This window comes from Saccostrea cucullata, unplaced genomic scaffold (genome assembly GCF_032062105.1).
Source record: "Saccostrea cucullata isolate Sc308-1 unplaced genomic scaffold, CSIRO_AGI_Scuc_v1 ctg516, whole genome shotgun sequence".
Lineage (NCBI taxonomy): Eukaryota > Metazoa > Mollusca > Bivalvia > Ostreida > Ostreidae > Saccostrea > Saccostrea cuccullata.
In genome coordinates this window covers 43,238-64,290 of record NW_026920603.1, presented here as the reverse complement: position 1 = coordinate 64,290, position 21,053 = coordinate 43,238, and the positions used below count along the sequence as shown (strand labels likewise).

The window sequence follows — 21,053 nt, the reverse complement described above, 5'->3', positions numbered from 1 at the left end:
ATCCTTTGGCTAGTGAATTTGTGTTCTAAACATTTCCTCCAAACGTAGCAATGGCGCACAAAATGAATTCAAAGTTCTACAATAGAAAAAATGAGAAATTTGCAGAAGATGAACAGTATGTAACTAATGTTCAAAAAGGAAATGAGAACGTTAAGATGGAATGGCCCACTTAAGGTGTAAAGAAAATTACGGGGGATAATCCTATACATCTTTCTAAAAGAAATATTTGATATCGATGCCATTTTTACGTCATTTCATTTTTTTTCACTAGAGGAACCGTTTAAACTGAGGTCCTATGTCGTAGTAAAGGTGCTGGTACGGAAAAGATCCTTCACTGCTCAATGGCCCTGAGTGCCCAACATAGGTCAAAATTTGCAGTTCTCTACCGATAGCGAAATCGCCATATGAGTGAAAAAAGGACGTTAATTTACAGAGATTAGGAGAAAAGAACAGATTCGTACAAAATGGTACTTTAGAACAACTACCTTTTATTTGCAATTCATCGGTTTGAAATCTATTCGTGCCGACTTATATTCGCGAAAAAAATTAAGCACTTGAATAAAAAGCGATTTGTACAGTACGACAACGTGAAGAAAAAGATGCACCTTGGAAAAACATGAATTTTTGATAAGGTTCGGGAGTAAATGATTGTACTGTATATTTTATATACAGTGTAATCGCCATATTTGTTTTATATTATCTATCACAGATATCATAATTATCTATTTTGTGATTAGAGGCCTTACTGTACCTTTCCTTGAACCTCATAGAAATAAAAAAAATTAATTCGTGTCGTAATTTTGTTATGTAATGCGACAGAGTTATTCTTTAAGCATTCATTGTTGTTATGTTTTTGCGACTTTGTTTTAAGGGCAAAACTCTGTAGCTATCAATTGCAATTGTTGGCGTTCTGTCTTGATAAGAAGCCTTACATGTATCATTGACGGTGAACATTCGTGGATTATCACTGAATGAAGTACGAATAATTAATAATTGTGTGAAGAAGACAATTGAAGAAAATGCTGGTATCTCAAAAGAACAGTGCAGAAATCTGCTCCTGACACTATATAGCTACGGGCGTTTAATTCAAAAATAACTTTACAAGACGTGCTCAAAAATGAATTGATTTTACAAAAGACAGTTGATTTCAAAAACTCAGTCCCTGATACAAACAAACGTAATTTTCTTTCTTCTATACATTAGTTGGACCATTAAATGTCTGTTGGACAGTCTACTGCGTATGGACTTATATATTAATTTCCTCTTCACCTCAATCTTTTTTTAAGATCCGCGCGCATAATAATTTACTGAACAAATGCGTTTTGGCTGATTATTCTTGTATACGTGTATTTATCTCACGTTAATTCATAGGCATCGAAATTGTGAAGGGGGGGGGGGGGGGGGGGGGCTTTTTGGTAAAGAGACACACTGAAGTAATTTAGACATTGGAAATCGGACCCGCCCACTTTTTGGTAAAGAGTCATACTAAAGTAATTTAGACATTGGAAATCGGACTTAGCCTTTCAATTGTATTTTTAGTTGCTTTGCTCTCCGCTTATTATCACCCCCCCCCATAAGTCGGCATTTTCAATTATATAACTTTACTTTTAATTGTACTATGGATATTTAAAAAGCCTGTAAATCATGTAGTTTGAACATTGCAGCTTTTGAACACTATTAATGAAAATGAAAAGCTTTCAATTGAATCATATGTGAATTATATGAATTACTTTATATGATTCACATATGATGCTTTTTTATGCTTTTCATATGAAACCAATCAATACCAATGTGGATCATATGTTCTTCAACTTAATCTTTTGTTAGATCCGCGCGCATAATTCATCACTGAACGAATGCGTTGTAAGCAAACAAAGTACACGTCTCCGTATCTTGCTTCGACAGGATTATTACAAAACATCGGATTCATGTAGGATGGAATTCTGGTTAATATTCCTATATATCTATCTAACACTGGTGTCTTCTTCCTTTATCTACAGTTCATCGTATTACATGATATGCTTACATGAATATATACATCTCCCAAAGAATCAACACAGATGCCGCGCGCTATTTCCCCTCCATAGCAAATCATTTTCATTCGTTTTAATTATTTCCTACACTCTCTATAGGTTCAAGTATTTTTATTAGTGTAGCTGCAGCAAAGAGAGATATGTTTTTCTTGCTGTGCAGTTTAAAAAGTTTGCATGCCGTTTAATGAGCAAAAGCTTTGCAGAAGACACGGAAATAGAAAACATACAGATGTCCGGTGGTAAAATTTGACACAGGATGCTGGTAGTGTCAATATGGACGTCTTTTCTCTTATTGCAGTTTTGTGCAACAGGTACGTTAAATTTTATCTCAATGCATTTTAGTCAAGTACTTTTATTTAGCTTACAAGAGTTTTGGATAAGAAAATGAGAATTTTTCATTCCCTTTATCAGAGACACAAATTATGTCTCTCAGACTGATTATCGGTTATTTGCACATACATTAAGTCATCTTGCTTCAAATTTCATCGGCATGCATTGCGCACATGATGAATTCCACATATTAAATCTACAAAAGCAACATATTTACGCAGACGTAACTGGTTTAGAAGATATCATATTACAGTAATCTTCATTCATTGTCTTTTCACATGTTTTCATCTCAGTTTGATTTTATACTCACTTGACTGAATTATCCGACATTGCTTTTATTTACCACGTATTCAATTTGACCAATGATTGCAAATCAAAGAGTTCAAAACTCTTTAAGGAAATTGCCGTATTTTTATGCCCCCGTAAACGAAGTTTCGGGGGTATATAGTTTTTGTCCGTCCGTCTCTCTGTCTGTCTGTCTCCCTGTCTGTCTGTCTGTCTGTCTGTCTCTCTGTCTGTCTGTTTGTCCGCAAAAACTTTAACCTTGCCCATAACTTTTGATTAGGTGGCACCATGACTTTCATATTTCACATGTGTATTCCTTGTGACAAGACCTTTCTTTGGGTACCATCAAATTTGACCTGTTTGACCTTGACCTTGGAGTTTGACCCACTTTTACATGAAAATTTTAAACTTTTACTGTGGCCATATCATTGGAAGAGTAGATACCAGGACATTTATACTTCACATATGCATTTTTTGTTAAAAGACCTTTCATTGGATACCAACAACCTTGACCTTTTGACCTTGACCTTGTAGATTTCCGCACTTGTGAAAAAACTTTAACCTTGGCCATAACTTTTGAATGGAAAGGGATAGGGCTTTCGTACTTCAAATATTTAATCCTTGTGAGAAGACCCTCTATTGGATACCAATCTAGATGTTGACTACAGCAAAAATTGACAGGATTAGGGCTGTTTTCATACTTTACATATTTTTTGTGACAAGACCTTGTTTGATAACAAGAACTAATGGCACTTTAAAAAAATTAGCGACCATACCAGCTCTCTTATAAGTATTCTTTGTGGCAAGACCTTTCATTGTATACCAATTACCTTGTGCGACCTTGGTGATTTTTTTATGTACTACATTGGACATTTCACAATTGTTTTCCAGCCAGTTCTGTGATACAAGTATGGACGAATAATTACCCCCCTGCAAATGAAGTTGGTGGGAATATATTATACATGTAGTAACCTGCACATGAGAAAAAAAATGTCCCCTGCCACCTTAAAAAATAAATTATGATTTCACATATCTGTAAATTGTTGGATAATACACAAAAATTATCAAAAAGTTATCTGTAAAAATATGTTCTGATGAAATCGATGTACCTGACCCTAGCTAACCTGTCTTCTCAAGCACACAAAATAAAAAAAAATCTCGAAAAAGGTCAAAATCAACTGATGTTTTGAACGAAATTAAAAAAAAAAGAATATATGAGAAAATGAATTACTTAATACTTATCTTTGTTATTGAGGTCTGAAGATTTGCATTTCTATAATTGTTTTCTCTGTGATATCTCTTTTAAAGTTAGGTGAGTTGATTTCTTGATTATTCAACCGGAATGTAAATTTCGGCAAGCAAAAGGTCAGGGGCTGTGGAGGCCAAATATAATGTAGATCTTACAACTTGAGTACGTTTGTCTTTGAGTCTGACATCAGTGGGTGGAGACTATTGAAATTGACATGGGTGGCCTCGTGTACTTTAAATTTATTAGACAACAAATTTAAAATCTAAATTGACAATTTTATTTCAAAATAAATGGAAATATAAGTATTTGTTGTGTATAATGTATGCACAACGGACTTCCCAATTTGTCTGTCTGTTTGTCAGCAAAACCTTGCCCATAACATTTGCAATTGCAATTTTACACTTTTTTTTTTTTACAGAAACTTCGACTGATTCCCATAGATCACTAGGAGAATTCACTTCCGGTTTCCTGTCTGGAATGGCTGCCATGTTGTTCCTGTTTGTGACAGTCTGTGGTTCCATGTACTTTGCCAGGTAAGTATTTTAAGGTTTATTACCCTTCTGAAAAGAGAGATAACTCCCAGTTGGAGAAAATATCCTATCTGACACTCTTTGTCCAATGGGAGAAAGGTTGGGATAGTTGTAAGAACTAGAAATTCCAACATTCTCTCATGGGATTACAACTTTTAAGACTCATATCTTTTTTAAAAAAAGAGAAAAGTTAGTGAGTCGAAAATGAGACCCGGTGATACTGCTTAGAAACCTCACCATAAGGTCAAGCCAGAAATAACCAGAAGGACAATTAAGAATACCTAATATACTTTGCTTGATTTTACGTGAAGACTAAATAACATGTATGTACAGACTTTGTTTTAGAATATATACATTATTTTTCGTATGAAATCAAGCACAGAAAGTTACCTGCCCCTGTGTGGCAATTACACAGCGATTCTGTTTTTTTTTTGTTTAAATTTTCATTGAACTTAATAAATTATATCTTCTACAGGAAATACGAGGAAAACAAAGAGCTCAAAAGACTGAGAAAAAGGCAGGAGGTCCTACAGATACAAGGAAATGGCAATAATTAATGATTTCTTAATTAACAACTAATTTGTGATCAGATTGAGTTTTATGAGTTGGAAAGCTAAATTCGATGCTATCAATCATTATTTGTGGTCTTCTTAAATGCGCTTTGTTGTGACCTTCAAGACAAAAATATTTTTTGTAAACTTCCTAGAGTAAATAATTTACGTCTTGTTATTGCAACCTGGGAGAGCGTGCTATGTTGTGAACCAATCGCTACTTATTTAACAAATTCGAACATGTGAAATAATTAGTGATTGGTCAATCATATTATTGTTAATTCTTTGATAGCATATTTTTTGGTGATACACATGTAATAAATTTGATTTACTATGAGAATATGTCTGTATTCTGTTTTCATGTATACTTATCCACAAAACATTTGAGTTGAAATTAAACATGACTTTTAATGATTTTTCTTTAAACTTTATTACGTTAATATTTAATGCTAATTTATGAGAAATGTTTTCATAGCATCTTATTGACGCTGACTTTGGGATTTCTATATACATGTATTATTATAATGATCTATCAAAGAGATCTTTACACAAGCAACAATAGTTGAGAAAATAATGAATATTCCTTGAAAACGTTTCTCTATTAGTTCTCTATGAAAATATATTATTCAGATATATCAAGTAATTAAAATGACACCTTTAGAGGTAGAAAATCAACCTGTGGTCAGCAATTTTACCGCTTGCCATATAAAATTTCTTCTTAGCCAATACATTGACTTTTCTGGTAATTAACAAAAACAACAAAATCAAGTCGCATCTTGCATCATCGACAACTTTTTGGGTTATACATGATGAAAAGTTTGCTTTCACGCCAACGATTTTTCCAAAGAAACAGACTGTATAATAATTGAAATGCAAAAATCTTTAGCACACCGTGTGTATAGCGGATTTTGATAGAAATTATTCAGTTTCGTAAACATTTTATTCAAAAATTGCTAGAAAAGTCGTAAGAGTTATTTCTCTTAGAAGAACAGTTACAGTGAACCTTAAAAAATTAACTACACTACAATAGTTTGGCCATTGAGCAAGTTACTCTTGGCCTTTCACAACGGAATTGGAGGAGATATAGTAACTTGCATGTGTGTAAGTGGAGTTAGTGTGTCCCATTGCAAAACGGAAGTGACGTAACATCCATGGGGATCGATGAAGAATACGAGGGGGCGCTCTGCTTTGCGGTGCCCTTGTTTTAGTTATATCCCTTAATCAAGTTATTCCGCATTAAAAGTGGGTCATTCAGGATAAGTCGGGAATAAATATTTTTTGAAATCTTATTATAAGATGTTTTACATATTAATTGCTAGGTCATTATTTACAAACTAAATTACACGCTTTTACGGATTTCTCCCCTTGCCCCATCATGATAAGGAACACATGGCGGGGCTGGCCCTTCGATATGGGATGCTAACTCCTCCATGACACCTGATCCCCTCCTCTTTGGCACCAAAATAGTCCCAAAAACCATGCACAATTTGCATGAATTTAAATCTGCACTAGAGGATAATGACACATTAATTTGATTTAAGAACTGAATACTCTTACACTTTTCTTTTCAAAATATCGTTCCTTACTCTGACTTACGGATATCACTCCGCTTAATTCCCCTCTGTTGTTAGGGAATCAACCTACACTTTCCTTGGTTTAAGTAAGTTGTCAAAAATTTTCCAGTTATATTGGAGAAGTCAAAATTTTAGAGAGAATCGACCCAAAGGGAAAAAAATCAGAAAAGAAATATCCAAATTAATGAGCAAGAATACATTGTAGTTCCGTTAGTGCAAGAACCATGACCTCATTTTAATAATGCTTTCTGAAAAAGGTTTATACGTTTTCATTTATTTTATTTTTCTCTAAATATTCGTTTGTTTAATAAAGAATTAAATTAATGCACTAAGACACCTTGCAGTTGTTCCAAACCAATGCAAGAGATTTTAGAGCTTTTTGCAAAGACCGTCACCAGGATTTAAAATCCCGAACCCGAGGGTTTTTCTTTGTTGTCAGCCCGATCAGTAAATTTGCACACAGAAGCTTGTGTCAACATAGATAATCAGATAACTCAATCTGTTAAATGTTTCTTCTTTGTGCAGACCATTTGTACAGCCGTGTGTGTTTTAAATCACCACAGTATCTTCAGAGTGGGGTCATCAATTGTCATAGCTATGTCTTTTTTCTCTCCAAAGTGCCAGGTCGACCCCCGTGTCAGTTGTCTGTCATTGTTGGCTGTTGGTATGGAAGCTTTGGCATTTTTCAAATATACAGACTTCCAAGGCTCCTTGGATTCTGTTTTTGATATCAACTAAATAATTTAACTGTCATTTTTGTTTTATAATTTGATTGGGAATGGACAACTGAGGAAAATATGTAAGTGTTTGCTTTTGCTTTTCAAACATTTTTTTTTTAAATATTAGAATATATTTAATTATTTTTTATTAATTTTTTTTATTTATTTATTTTTTACAAATATTCAAGTAAATTATTAGATTTTTGGTATTTTTCATTTTAGGGGTTTTGTAAATAACGTTTTCTGGTTCATATCGTATTTGATAGACCATATCTAATTCGACTGAAACAGAGATAAGGTGTATAATTAATAATAATGATGAGTCCCATAAAACACCTATATAGCATGTATCTCTCGATCAATTAAGATAAAACATTTCCATATTCTTTATTTGGTGAACAGCATTCTGTGTACATAGAACAATTTCAATATAAAGTTATGAATGGATAAGAGAAAGAGAGAAACAGATTGATTTTATAACCATAAATCTAGAATTCACGAGATCCTGGAAAGTCTCCAATTCATGTCGCCCGCGTGGCGCAGTGGTTAGAGCATCTTCTCTATAGAGTTGGGAAATAAGGAGTTGATCCTTACGTCGTGGGTTCGAATCCCACTGTGGGACATGGAGACCGGTCATTCGGATGAGACCGTATAAACCGAGGTCCCCTGTCGCAGTAGGAGCTGGTTTGAAAAAAGATTCCCCATTGTTCAATGGTCCTGAGTGCCGATTATAGGTCTAAATTTGCCACTCTCTTCCGGCAAATGGCGGCGTCTCCATATGAGTGAAAAATTCTCGAAAGCAACTAAAGCCACAAATAACGGTTGAAAAGTTGGCTCCAATAACGCATATAATCTCATTAGTAGCATCTATTTACAAGCTTCCAGGTTGAGTGAAAGAGAAAAAATGAACATTTTGGAAATACATGTATGCTTATTAACTGATGATTGATATAAAAGTTAACGTTCATTGAAATTAAGAATTAAGTACCAAGTGTAATTCAGTCCAGGTCTTTTGGAGCCAAGAAAATAAAAAAGGACGAAAACTGCTGAACATGCTTTTCATGTAACATTTGTGGGATCAAGTTTAAGTTAAAAAAAATCAAGGCCGCGTACTTTTGTACTTGTTGTATGTGGCCCTGTCAAAAACATGAAGTCATCTGATAAGGAGGTGTAAAACGTCTCAATTGATACCAAACAATGGGATGTCGTCTGCCACTGTTAAAAAACATGTCTGCTTTTTGTCGTGTCCCCTACTTTTATGACGCAAATGATCATTATTGTTTAAAATGAACAAAGTTAACTCCACGTACTCCTAAGATGTTTGCATATAGGAAGTCAAATTTTAACCCTTGAATGTTTAAAATCCCTGAGAATCGTATCGTTTTTTTTAACTTTCATTTAATTTAGACATGATCACATTAAAATTATACCCTAAATGACCATCTTAGCGTGTTCATGTCTGAATTTAAAATTGTTTCTGAAGATATTAGCTCAGAGGAGATCGTATAAACTGAGGTGCTGGCACGAAAATATCCCTCAATGCTAAATGGCCCTAGGTGTCAAGCATAGGTAAAAAAAATTTGCAGCTCTCCACCGTCACCTGGTAGTGCCTCCATATGAGTGAAACATTCTCGAGAGGGAAGTCAAACAACAAACAAACAAAAACCCCAAGTAAAAATCATAAGGTCAATATCTGAATACTCCAATAGCTAGGATTAGGAAACATTTAAAGTTTTTACTACATGTATCACAGCTATTTATTATGTAGAATTGTAGATTTAACCAAAAGAATTGATTGAAAAAAGTCTAGAGAAAAACGTGGTAAAAGAGGGACCCTTGTTATAAAAAGTAGAACTCTCTATTTTCAAAATATCTTGATTTTTTAGGTCTAGATACAGGAGCATACGAATTGACATTCACAACAACCTAAAAGACACCGTTGCCAATGGTTACCTCAATAGGTCATACAATGGCGGAAGAAACTATGCAAAATGGAAGACCTACTTCCGCCGGAACTTCTGCAATCTGCCAATTCACGAGGATTGCAACGCCACGCGAGATTTAGCATATCTGGAGAGAAAGGGATATATAAAAGTTGGAGAATACGACGTTCTTGTTGATGTTTTCCGGAAAATTGATGAAAGAGCGATAGAGTACATAGAGAAAAGAACGTCTGATATAAAAGCAGTTGGAAAAGGTAAATTAATCTAACATCAAAAAGGTTAATGTAATTTTTCTATGATATTTTCTCAATTTCCCTTGTTTTGAAAAGGGAGGGGGCAGGTGCCTTGGAGAAGTAACCATCCCCTGTTGAACGTTCGAGTACAAATTCTGCAATGACATATATGTATAATCAATGTTTAATGCTCGATTGCTGTTAGACTCATTGGTTCGTTGTCATAGAACATGTGCCGATTTCAGGGAACCAGATTCGACTTCTGTCTTTTCAATTGCATTTCTCTCCTTTTCTTAATTATATTTAACGGTTTTGTATTGTTTCAGATGTCCGAAAAAAGAAGTGGGCAAGACTGAGAGTTCTGGCGAATCCAGCCATTTTTCTCGAGGAACAGGAGAAAGTCTTCTCTGAACTTTTCCAGGCTATCGCTGACCACATGAAGCATCCGCACTGGAACTCCGATTTCCAAGCAGTGACCCGGATGTCAAACGTCATGGCCGACAAATCAGACATGAACACCCATCTTGCAGATTTCGTAAATGGTTTGGTCAAAACGACGTCACACCTTCGCAACATGACCGATGACGTCATTCATAAATTCGTCATCGAAACTCTTAACTTCGCTACGTCACTTCGAACCGATTTTGGATTCGCCGTTCAGAAAATAAGATCAAAATGTGTGGATTTCTACGGCGAGTTTGCCAAAGATCCAGATCAGCAGATGGAGAATAAACTCCGTGATTTTACCTGCGCTGAAATGTCAACTTTGTTGTCACTAGCTGGTTTCAGTAAGAACCAATTGAACCTGCATATGGATCTACACTACTTTCCTAGGGATATTTACGGTAAAATAATGGAACACTGGGACTTTTATCACCACACCATGCATCTTCAAAGGTCAAAGGACAAGACGTTTATGAGTCAAGATTTCATTCATAGAGGTAAGGATATGTCTGATAAATAAATATGTATTGATTTGATTATTAACCGACTCAATTTTGTTTCCTATACTTTGTGTCAAGTAATTTACCTCAGACGCTATGCATGAAAATACTGAATCAAAAATTTTATTGCGTTATCTTGAAAAATTAAGATTCAGTAGTTCATCTGACAAGCTGACATGTTACTTAACGTTCAGTTTGCATAATCAGCTACTAGTAAATAGACAGAATGGCAGTCAAGATTCTATTCTGAGGAAAAAAACACACTAATAAACCAACAACAAATGATTCATTCACATATAGTCTGAAGTTAGATTTGGTTTTATTTTCTCTTTTTCAGAGAATGAAAAGTTGAGAAGCCAAAATCCAAGCAGAACTTCGTCAAGATTCAAATGAATTACAAGGCTAATTAAACAATAAACAGCCCCCACCTGATAAACCTTGGATCTATTTTTTTCTTACTATCTTACATTGTTATTTTTCTTTCTTTTTCCATTTTTACTTCAGGATGCCTTGCAGAAGAATAACAACGAACTATTTCATGTATTTATATTTAAATAAAATGTACACAGAGTAATATGTTGCTTGTTATAAATTTATGGAATATGAATATGATGAACAGTTTAAATAGTCATTCAGATCAAAAGTCCACTGAAATAAAACGAATGGGGAGCAGAGCAAACATGGGCCTTTTAAAACATCAGAGGTGGGATCAGGTGCCATGAAGGAGTAAGCATCCCTTGTTGCCCGACACATCCGCCGTGTGTTCCTTATGGCCGGGAAAACGTAAAAATCCGTAGACAAATAAGCGTGTAAATAATGACGTAGAACACACCATTTAGCATTCGACTTGATGATAGGTTGCATATGCTGACAAACCCTAACAAAAAAATACTATAGTTAACTATAGTTAATTATAGTTATAACTTTGACACTTTGAAAACTTTGATTTAATATGGTGATAACTTTGACACTTTGAAAAACTTTGATACTTTGAAAAACTTTGGCGAAAACTTTGACACTTTGAAAAACTTTGGCGAAAACTTTGACACTTTGAAAAACTTTGACACTTTGAAAAACTTTGACACTTTGAAAAACTTTGGTGAAAACTTTGACACTTTGAAAAACGTTGACGAAAACTTTGATACTTCTAAAAACTTTGGTGAAAACTTTGACACTTTGAAAAACTTCATCGAAAACATGGATACTTTGAAAAACTTTATCGAAAACATTGATACTTTGAAAAACGTTATCTAATACTTTGATACTTTGAAAAACTTTATCGAAAACTTGGATACGTTAACCTTTAAAAAGTTTATCAAAAACTTTGAAATTTTGAAAAAGTTTATCGAAAACTTTGACACTTTGAAAAACTTTATCGAAAACTTTGACACTTTGAAAAACTTTGTCGAAAACTTTGACACTTTGAAAAACTTTGTCGAAAACTTTGACACTTTGAAAAACTTTGGCGAAAACTTTGACACTTTGAAAAACTTTGGCGAAAACTTTGACACCTTTGACACTTTGAAAAACTTTGTCGAAAACTTTGACACTTTGAAAAACTTTGTCGAAAACTTTGACACTTTGAAAAACTTTGTCGAAAACTTTGACACTTTGAAAAACTTTGAAAAACTTTGGTGAAAACTTTGACACTTTGAAAAACTTTGGCGAAAACTTTGTAACTTTGAAAAACTTTGGCGAAAACTTTGTAACTTTGAAAAACTTTGACGAAAACTTTAACACTTTGAAAAACTTTGACGAAAACTTTGACACTTTGAAAAACTTTGACGAAAACTTTGACACTTTGATTTACTATAGTTAACTATAGTAAACTATAGTTAACTATAGTATTTTTTGTTAGGGAAGTCATAATATCGACCATAGAATCATGAGCTTGTTTGTCAAGTATTTACCTCGTTTTATGCTGTCGTTGTCGGGAGAAGAAAGAGCTATTACTTTTGGTAAGAATCTACTTAATATTGAATTAAATCAACTTTAACCTTCGCACTCGAAAGTATAACAAGAAAGACCTAAAAAAACATATATGAAACTCTTTTGTTTACTTATGTTTACACCATGGAAAACTTCCTACCGTTACAAAATATACTTAATAAAAAAAAAGATTTCTTATGTTGAAGCGCCCTGAAAGCACATGGACATACCATATCAGAAAGATATTCAAATAGGAGTGATCTCTCTTGTCATATTCCATACAGAATTGAAAGAGAATAAATCCAGCTTCCGCATTTTTAACTAAATGTTCCTGAGTACATTTCAAACATTAAACAACACAGAAATACACTCTGTCCCAGAAACTGCACTAAGAAAAATGATTAATCGATAAATATGAAGCGTTTAGAGATAAGGCTAGGTAGTACCAAGAAAGAATGATTTGATATATTGAAACTCAGCCGGGACTAAGTTGGGAAAGAAACAACCGCAATGTAAACAGGTAAACGCAATATATTTTACAGTCATAAATTGTGTTATGTGTGTGTTTTTGTTAAATAAAGTCAGCGATATTGAAATCATCTCTCCCAACCCCACCTCTTCATTTTAAATTACTTGGTTATAAGAATAAAAACGGAGATTTCTAGTATGTAACACATTAATCACTATTGATAAACCATGCAATTATCTGATACAGGATGATAAATCTTGAAACTATTGATTATTTATATCTTTAAAAAATTCTCTGAATAAAGGTTTAATGAGTGGAATACATGTAGATTTTTTCTTTTCTTTTGTCACGTGCATGACATATGACCATATACCTTTTTTTCACATCGATGAATCTTTCCATCAGATTTCCATGCAGTTGTTCTTTGTGCATATTCGATGTTTGATTTTTTTCAAAAAATTTGCCTAGAATCGACATTTTTAAGAATCAGACTTTACAATGTACTTTTGTATGTGTTCCCTCCAATAGGAGCTGTCCCTGAGACGTTAACTTGGGTGGGGAGATAAGATCTCAATGCTATCAGATTATCGGAACGATTTACAACCGCTGGTACCATTTTTAATGTGCACAAAATGATAGAATTAATCCCCTTGCAGCTCTTCCGTGAGAAATACAGATTAAAGCCATATCAGTGTTCTCATTACGTGCTAATAGGTGACAATAAAAAAAATGACAATTCAATGACAATTCAATGAGATCACAGTCTATTATCTAATATAAAATCTATAGACTTAATAATCAAAGTACTGATAGTATTGTAGGGTCCTCCAAACCACACAATAACATTTGGAGATTGTCTATTTTAAAAAGGCAAAATTATTTAAACAAAAATGGCACTTGTATATTATTAAACTCTTAATATGATGAAAATTCAAGTTTGGGCTAGCATAAACAATATAAACAAAGATATTAAAGAATATTTTGTTCAAGTTCTTTTCACCCCTCCTCTCTTCTCTCTGGACCCATGATTAAAAAAAGAGAAAAAACAGCTCTGAGTGATAAATACTCTTTAATTTCATTAATCTTTCAACTTTCAATAAAACTTACAAAACTTGTAAGAAATTTAGACGTTTTTGGTTACAAATTTATATTTCTGTCTCTTTTAAAACAGTAGATACATGTACAGTGTATGTTTATTCTAATACAATTACAACGTGCCATAACCAGTGGCAAAATGAAAGTTTGATCCTAAATATTTGAACACTTATGTGCCGTATCCTCTTTGGACATCTTATAAACACTGATGGTATTCGAACAATCTGAGCCCAGATAGAGATTATGTTCTTCATCTATACATAGGGAGATGACGTCCCTTGTATCCACACCTAATATACTCAAAAGATGGCCATCACGGTTTATAACATAAATGGCGGATGTCCAGTTACATGCTATAATATGCCCATGAGAGTCGGTGCAAAGTCCGTGCGGAGGAATTCTAAGGTGGTAGGTAAATCGGTGTTTTCCCGCCCTATCAACTACCACGATTCCCGCGTTATCAGATGTGCAGACGTCACGATTTACGTTCTCAGTTATATACCTAGGAACACTGTAAAGGTGTTTCATTGAAGAGCTAAATTCTAACGTTTGCATTAACTCCCCAATTTTGTTGAATCGAAGGACTCTACCATGGTCTAAATCTTCGTCTGTCATTCCAACTAAGATGTCGCCATTTTGATGACTGCAGAAAATTGACCACTCCCACCAACCACCGCACGTGATGTCCGATACGAGAGTTTTTGCGCCATGTCCCAAAACATACTTCATCACGCAGCCATGGTCGAGGTACAGAAGCTCACCTTTATTTGTTATGGCGTGTTTTCCACAAGCGTGAGCTTTCGTTTTGAGAGTATCTAGTATTTCTCCGTCATAGTTCACCAGAATCATTGACCCTTCGGAATCACTGACCCAGAACTGGTCAGGCAGAACAAAGGTTATATGACAGATTTCATTTAAATCGTCAACAGCGATTCTCCTCTGTGCCGCTCTCTTCTCCTCAGGGGCTGCAGAAATAATAAACATTTACTCTTAAAACATACTACAGTAATGAAAATTGAAAAATGCATTTATCTAGTAAGTATATTTTATTACTAATTAGTAAACAAAATGATAGGGTCTTATCGAAAAAGTGCTTTTTGTCGGCAGGGGATGCTCACTCCATGGCACCTGATCCCACCTCTGATGTTTTGGAGGCCCTTGTTTGCTCTGCTTCTATTTTGTATTGTTTTATGGACTTTTGATCTTGAATACTATTCGTTATTTCAATACGTTTCATGTAGAATGTTGGCAACTAAAATTGATATACAAGGTGAAGCATGGACAGTTATTTGCTTCTCAAGATGACAAATAAATGTATTATAAAGACAACTGTAATTTAGTTTGAATTTTCGAAACACCCTTTACCAAGTTTTTAAAATTCTAAACTTACACCCCCTGTCGATTTCTGGAGACTTTTTCCTCCCTTCCTTTATCCCGGCTTCTTTCACTTTTACTATGACGTTTCCATACTTCATGTCAACTCCGAGGTATTCATACGCCGTGGCAAAGAGGTCCGTGACGTCACTATTCAGAATTTTTAAATTACTCTCTGCAAGACAACTCTTTAAATCTACAACGGTTGAAAATTCGGCAAGCAGAACAAAACTCCCCTTTGGGCCAATCTTTAATCGCTTAAGGTGGTTCATTTTCCGCAGTTTTTGGTAGAGAAGAAAAATAGATTTAAGGACACCAGTTCCGTTGACATGGTCTTTATCACCAAGTGACTCTTTTTGAATTTTCAGTGTTTTATCTATGAGGTCTTTAAGTTTGGGTTTCTTTCTACTTCCGGCGGAATTACTGTCAAGAATTTCCAGAGCTTCCTCGGTCGAGACGACAGGATCCGGGGAGGACTCAATATAGGAGACAGTGTCATGAATTATTTCCCATAATGCATTTTCGACAGTTTTCTCAACCGGGAGAATAAATGCTTCGATCTTGAGAGTTGCAGACTTTGCCTCTGAAGGTGAAAAACAATGTTAATGACAACAGTTATTAAATGTTCCTATGTTAGCTTCAAATAATTTTATTTACAGAAGACAGTAAGACTCTCCAATGAGCAATCGCTTGATAGTTCTTGTTTTAAAAGCCATAAATAATTTCTTTTTTCAACAATTATCAAAAGGCAAATTACTAACATGTGTGAGAAACTAGAAAGGTGAAAATGAAAGTACAAACCCATTTTCTGCTCGGAGGGTAAATCGGCCATTTCCTTTTTGACCTTGTTAATGAAACTGACTGCTCTGGGGTCAAACTTCTGGAAGATCTTGTTAATGATGCTGTATTGACCCACGGACAAGAGACCCCTCCTTTCCAGATAACTAAAATCTGACTTAAGGCCCTTCTCCTCTTGAGCCGCCATGTTGCAATACCTCTTAAGGTGCGTCTTCCATGCGATGAAATTATGGCCATCTTTTTTGCTTCCGTCGAGGAATCTTTCGATGAGAGTGTTGAGGAGATGGCGATGAAGACTCTCTTTTGTTCGATGATTGTGTGACGTCCTGTGTGACGTCCTGGTGAATGACAAAAATGAAGTAAGAAGGTGTACAAAAACTGTTTACTTAGCTTGGTCTGAGTATTTTAACCTTAAACTGATGCAGTTTGTTAATAGTTGTTTAATAGTTTGAAAAAAGTACGTAAGGGTTGCCCGCAACCCTGTGTCTCGCCTGCTGTCTGATGTGTAGACTGACAAATTATCATGCCACTATAAGTTATAGTTGCTGAGATATGGACCTCCACCATAAATTTATGCAAAGTCACTCATGCGGAAAAATGTAGGTCAAGATGACCTAATTCTGGTACAGGCGTTTGTGGTTACCCATGATGTATCCACTGACAAATTATCATGCCACTATAAGTTATAGTTGCTGAGATATGGACCTCCACCATAAATTTATGCAAAGTCACTCATGCGGAAAAATGTAGGTCAAGATGACCTAATTCTGGTACAGGCGTTTGTGGTTACCCATGATGTATCCACTGACTAACTATCATGCCACTATAAGTTATAGTTGCTGAAATATGAACCTCCATTATGAATTTAACCAAAGTCATTCATGCAGAAAAATGTAGGTCAAAATGACCTAATTCTGGTACTGATGTTGTTGGTTACTTATAACCTGTACAATGACAAATCATCATGCCATTATAAGTTATAGATGCTGAGATATGGACCTCCACCAAAAATTTAACCAAAGTCACTCATGCAGAAAAATGTAGGTCAAGATGACCTAATTCTGGTACTGACGTTTGTGGTTACCCATGATGTATCCACTGACTAATTATCATATCCCTATAACTTATAGTTGCTGGAATATAGGTCTTCACCATAAATTATCATGAAAAAACTAAGTCCAACTTAAGGAAAAAATACGGAAAAATTTGAATTTTTTTTTTCAAAATCATACTTGGGATATAAATTTTTATCCATACTGAATATTGTGTCCAAATTTCAAGAAGACTGAATAAAATTTGAGAAAGTTATTGCAGTTTATAAAACTTTGACATTTGGGTTAACCAAAAGTTGGACGCCGACGACGACGACGACGGAATCTATGGTCGCTATGTCTCGCTTCGCGACATTCGTCGCAGGCGAGACAATTAGCCATCTTGTAAGTTGTTTCTGGGTGCAAGATATGAACTCCCTATTCCTTCGTCTGCTATAATTGAATGTTCACATTTTTGCATAATTATTCATTAATCTTGATAAAAGGCATATTCTAAAGTTTAACTTATCAAGTCTGCAGTTAAAGGTTTTGGCATTGAAGTTTTCGGACCCAACAGACTAATTGATTCCAAATGCCTTTTGTGTTAAGGCAGGAATTAAAAATATCTTTGTTTCCCCTAACCCGACCCTAAATTCTCAAGTTGGGTCGGTAGGTAGGTAAACAATTTTATTTTCTGACAGCAGCTTTGAAACTACATTCTAAAATTTAATGGAAAATTACATTTATAAATAAGAAAAGTACAAAAGAAATTGATTTGTGAACAAAATGCTAAGTATTATACATATGCCGTTTAAAAGTAAAATTCCTGATTAATTAACTCACAACTGTAATTTAGATGAATTTGTGAAATATCTCACACCGGAGAACATTTATATAAATCGAATAAAAAAGACAAGATTCTCAAATACGCAAAGACTGGACATAGACAGTCAATGTACTTTTTTGAGGGCCATGAGATTTGCAGTGATTCTAGAGCATTTTGCTTTGGAGTTAAGAAGTAAGTGGCTAATTTTAAGTCACAGGTTCAAATACCAATGAGGAACGTTGAAAACGGTCCTTCAAAAGGGACCATAAAAACATATGTCCATTGTCGCCGAAGATGCTGTCTTAAAAAAGATCCCCACTGCTTAATGGCAAAAAAGTGCGTAGTATGTCTAAATTTGGAGCAATAGGGAATTGTTCAAATGTCCCAACAAATCTCGAAGGGATAAAAAGCAAAGAAACAACAAATCTTTAAGGGTCTAATTAAAGAAAAATACACTGGACGTCTCAGGAAGCTGAATTATGATTTCAAAACCATTTGGAAAGAGTATTTAAATATTTAAATGAACCAAACCGAATCTACAAATGATAAAAATCCAAGATATAAAACGATATCATAGTCACGAAGTTTAACCCGTAAATAAAGGCATGAAAAAGTACAATTGATTTATATTTATCAGGATGAATAGGCAGACTTATTTACAACAACTTCTACGATTCCATAATGGCATATAGTAAACATAGGAACATAGGTGAATTGTTTATTAGTAAATAAAATGCAGTGAAATTGAATGATGTGTTCAATAGGCGTGCCCCTCATCTGCTCATGAGGCTGGCCTTTCCATGTATTACGTACCTTATATTCAAAGATAGGCTTGTTTGTTTGTTTGTTGTTTACCGCCCCTTTCGAAAATTTATTCACTCACATGGAGACGCCAAGACACGTCCGAAACACTCTTAAATAGTCATGGTAAATTTTATTATCGAATTGTTTTAAAAGTGAAGAATTCCAGTTAGCTAAAAGCATAAGATTGAGACATCGCCGTTGTTTTATGAAGAACTACTTCTGTGTAATCACATCTGGGCACTGTTTTGTTTCCATCAAATGCTTGAAAATCACAGTAGAACAATGTAGGCCGTTCTAATAAAAACTGATTTTGATGAAATTTTATTTTTTAAAACTTGGTTGACAATAAAAAAAAATTTGAATCATTGTATTTAAAAACATCTTTTCAGTCGGCGCAATTTAATTGGGTCGGTCGCGTTAGGGGAAATAAGGGTATTTTTTATTTTGGCCTAATCTGCAGTTGTTGCACTGAATAAACCGTGACTAATAAAACTACAGACATAAGGACTTTATGCTTTTTAAAAAAAAAAAAAAAATTATGAAATAATAATCAACGGGTTTGTTTTATTTTCTACACATACAGCTGCTTTCTCTCTCTGTCTTTTTTAAAAAAAAATCAAAATGGAAATACATTTACGTTTTGGTTTTCATCGATGAGATTTACCTGTATATGATATTAAGGAAGTTGCAAAACTGTATTTTCAAATATAGAATTTCACAGAAGAATTCAAGAAACAAATGAGTTCTCGTAACAGCGATACTAAATCAAAATTTCTTCGAGAATGTGACTGGTCGGCAGGGGATGCTCTTTCCTCCATGGCACCTGATCCCACATCTGATGTTTTGGAGGTCCGTGTCTGCTCTGCTCCTGATTCGTATTGCTTAATGGCTTTTAAAGCTTGAAAACTGTTCGTTATCAGTAATATCCATATATTTTTTCCCACTTGTTTTGGTTTTAAATACACGAGTATGAAAGGAACAGAGTAAAATTAAATTAATTTAATTCCCGACACAATTTTCTACCTCTTTTTTATACTCCAAAACAGGCTTTTTTAGTTTTATAGCACAATCAAACAATCAATCATGATACAAAGAGCACATTTGTCTTTAATCCCTCTATAACCACTAATTATGATTTTTAATTTTGTTTATAATTGTTAATCAATTTTTTAGGCGTTCTTGATTGTTAAAGTTATTGTTTTTAGTACAGAACAGATTGTATATTAAACGAGTCAAGCAAAGATATTTTTTTTACACATAAAGCACGAGCTAATCATGAGTTTGCAAAACTATAGATATATAAAGTTAAATTGTAAATCAAGAATTATGCACAAAATACTTTTATACGTTTAACTACTTACATATTTCAGCAGGTCTAAACTAACACTTTGAAAACTTCGCTACAGAATGATACAAAGATAGAATACACACCCTTCAAATTAATTAAGATAAACAAAAGATGATAAACAAACATTTTGTAAGAATTATCACACCATCTTTCTGCTGAGTATTTGGCAAACAAATAAAAGAATATTTAATTCATCTCTTTTGTTTGCAACCAGGCGTAGTTCCCGGGACGTCTCTTTAATTCAGCCATTTTGTTTTCAATGTCAAGGTTATTTTAAGAAGAAAATATTGCGTTTTCCTATTTTGTATAGCAGGGTTGTTGTACTAAGGATTTACTAAAGAATTATTTGATTAACTGGTAAACAGAAATTGCCTCTTCCTGCCAAATATTCTCAAGCCTTATTAAAATTTGATAAAGAATTTTAAAGAGAGAGAGAGAGAGAGAGAGAGAGAGAGAGAGAGAGAGAGAGAGAGAGAGAGATTACATGACGATGATATTCAAGATAAACCTTAATTGTGTTTTAGCATCTCTTGGTTAGCTTGTTTAAAATAAAAGACATTTTTATTGATATAAACAATATAAATTTGTAAATCTGGGTTACCGTTTTGGCGTCACATTAAAATCAAATCTACTTTAACTGAAAATTATTTCATTTTGGAGCTACACGTAATTAATCACCATTATTAGAAAATGAATATTTGGGTAAAGTTTTTAATATGTTCTATCGTATTCGAGGAAAATAACTTGTATATTTCTGTACACATTTTCTCCTACAAAGCTTACCCCCCCCCCCCCCCCCAAAAAAAAAAAAAACAAAAAAAAAACAAAAAAAACCCGGACCAACCCAATTTAATATATTGTACATGTAACTGCCACTTCAACTCCCACTTCACCTTAAAAACTTCAATAAATCTTTTCTGCACCATTGTTCTCTTTTGTATGAAGTCTACAGTATGGTAATAAATTGTAACGTGTTTGCAAAGAATAA

At 34.3% G+C, this 21,053-nt stretch overlaps 3 protein-coding genes across 3 annotated transcripts; 2 read left to right on the top strand and 1 right to left on the bottom strand.

Annotated features, from left to right (window-relative positions):
- Nucleotides 1–2,115: 2,115 nt before the first annotated feature.
- On the top strand, nucleotides 2,116–5,318 carry LOC134252883 (uncharacterized). Its single transcript, XM_062735430.1, has 3 exons — nucleotides 2,116–2,344; nucleotides 4,316–4,430; nucleotides 4,903–5,318. The coding sequence occupies exons 1-3, from the start codon at nucleotides 2,290–2,292 to the stop codon at nucleotides 4,982–4,984; spliced, it is 252 nt and encodes an 83-aa protein (XP_062591414.1). The 5' UTR covers nucleotides 2,116–2,289; the 3' UTR covers nucleotides 4,985–5,318.
- A 1,766-nt stretch (nucleotides 5,319–7,084) lies between these two features.
- On the top strand, nucleotides 7,085–10,967 carry LOC134252874 (uncharacterized). Its single transcript, XM_062735420.1, has 4 exons — nucleotides 7,085–7,351; nucleotides 9,158–9,468; nucleotides 9,774–10,388; nucleotides 10,729–10,967. Coding segments are annotated over exons 1-4 (984 nt in total). The 5' UTR covers nucleotides 7,085–7,349; the 3' UTR covers nucleotides 10,785–10,967.
- A 2,966-nt stretch (nucleotides 10,968–13,933) lies between these two features.
- On the bottom strand, nucleotides 13,934–20,146 carry LOC134252863 (uncharacterized). Its single transcript, XM_062735409.1, has 4 exons — nucleotides 20,079–20,146; nucleotides 16,060–16,382; nucleotides 15,275–15,841; nucleotides 13,934–14,849 (listed from the first exon to the last, which is right to left on the bottom strand). Coding segments are annotated over exons 1-4 (1,704 nt in total). The 5' UTR covers nucleotides 20,081–20,146; the 3' UTR covers nucleotides 13,934–14,037.
- Between the last annotated feature and the right edge of the window lie 907 nt (nucleotides 20,147–21,053).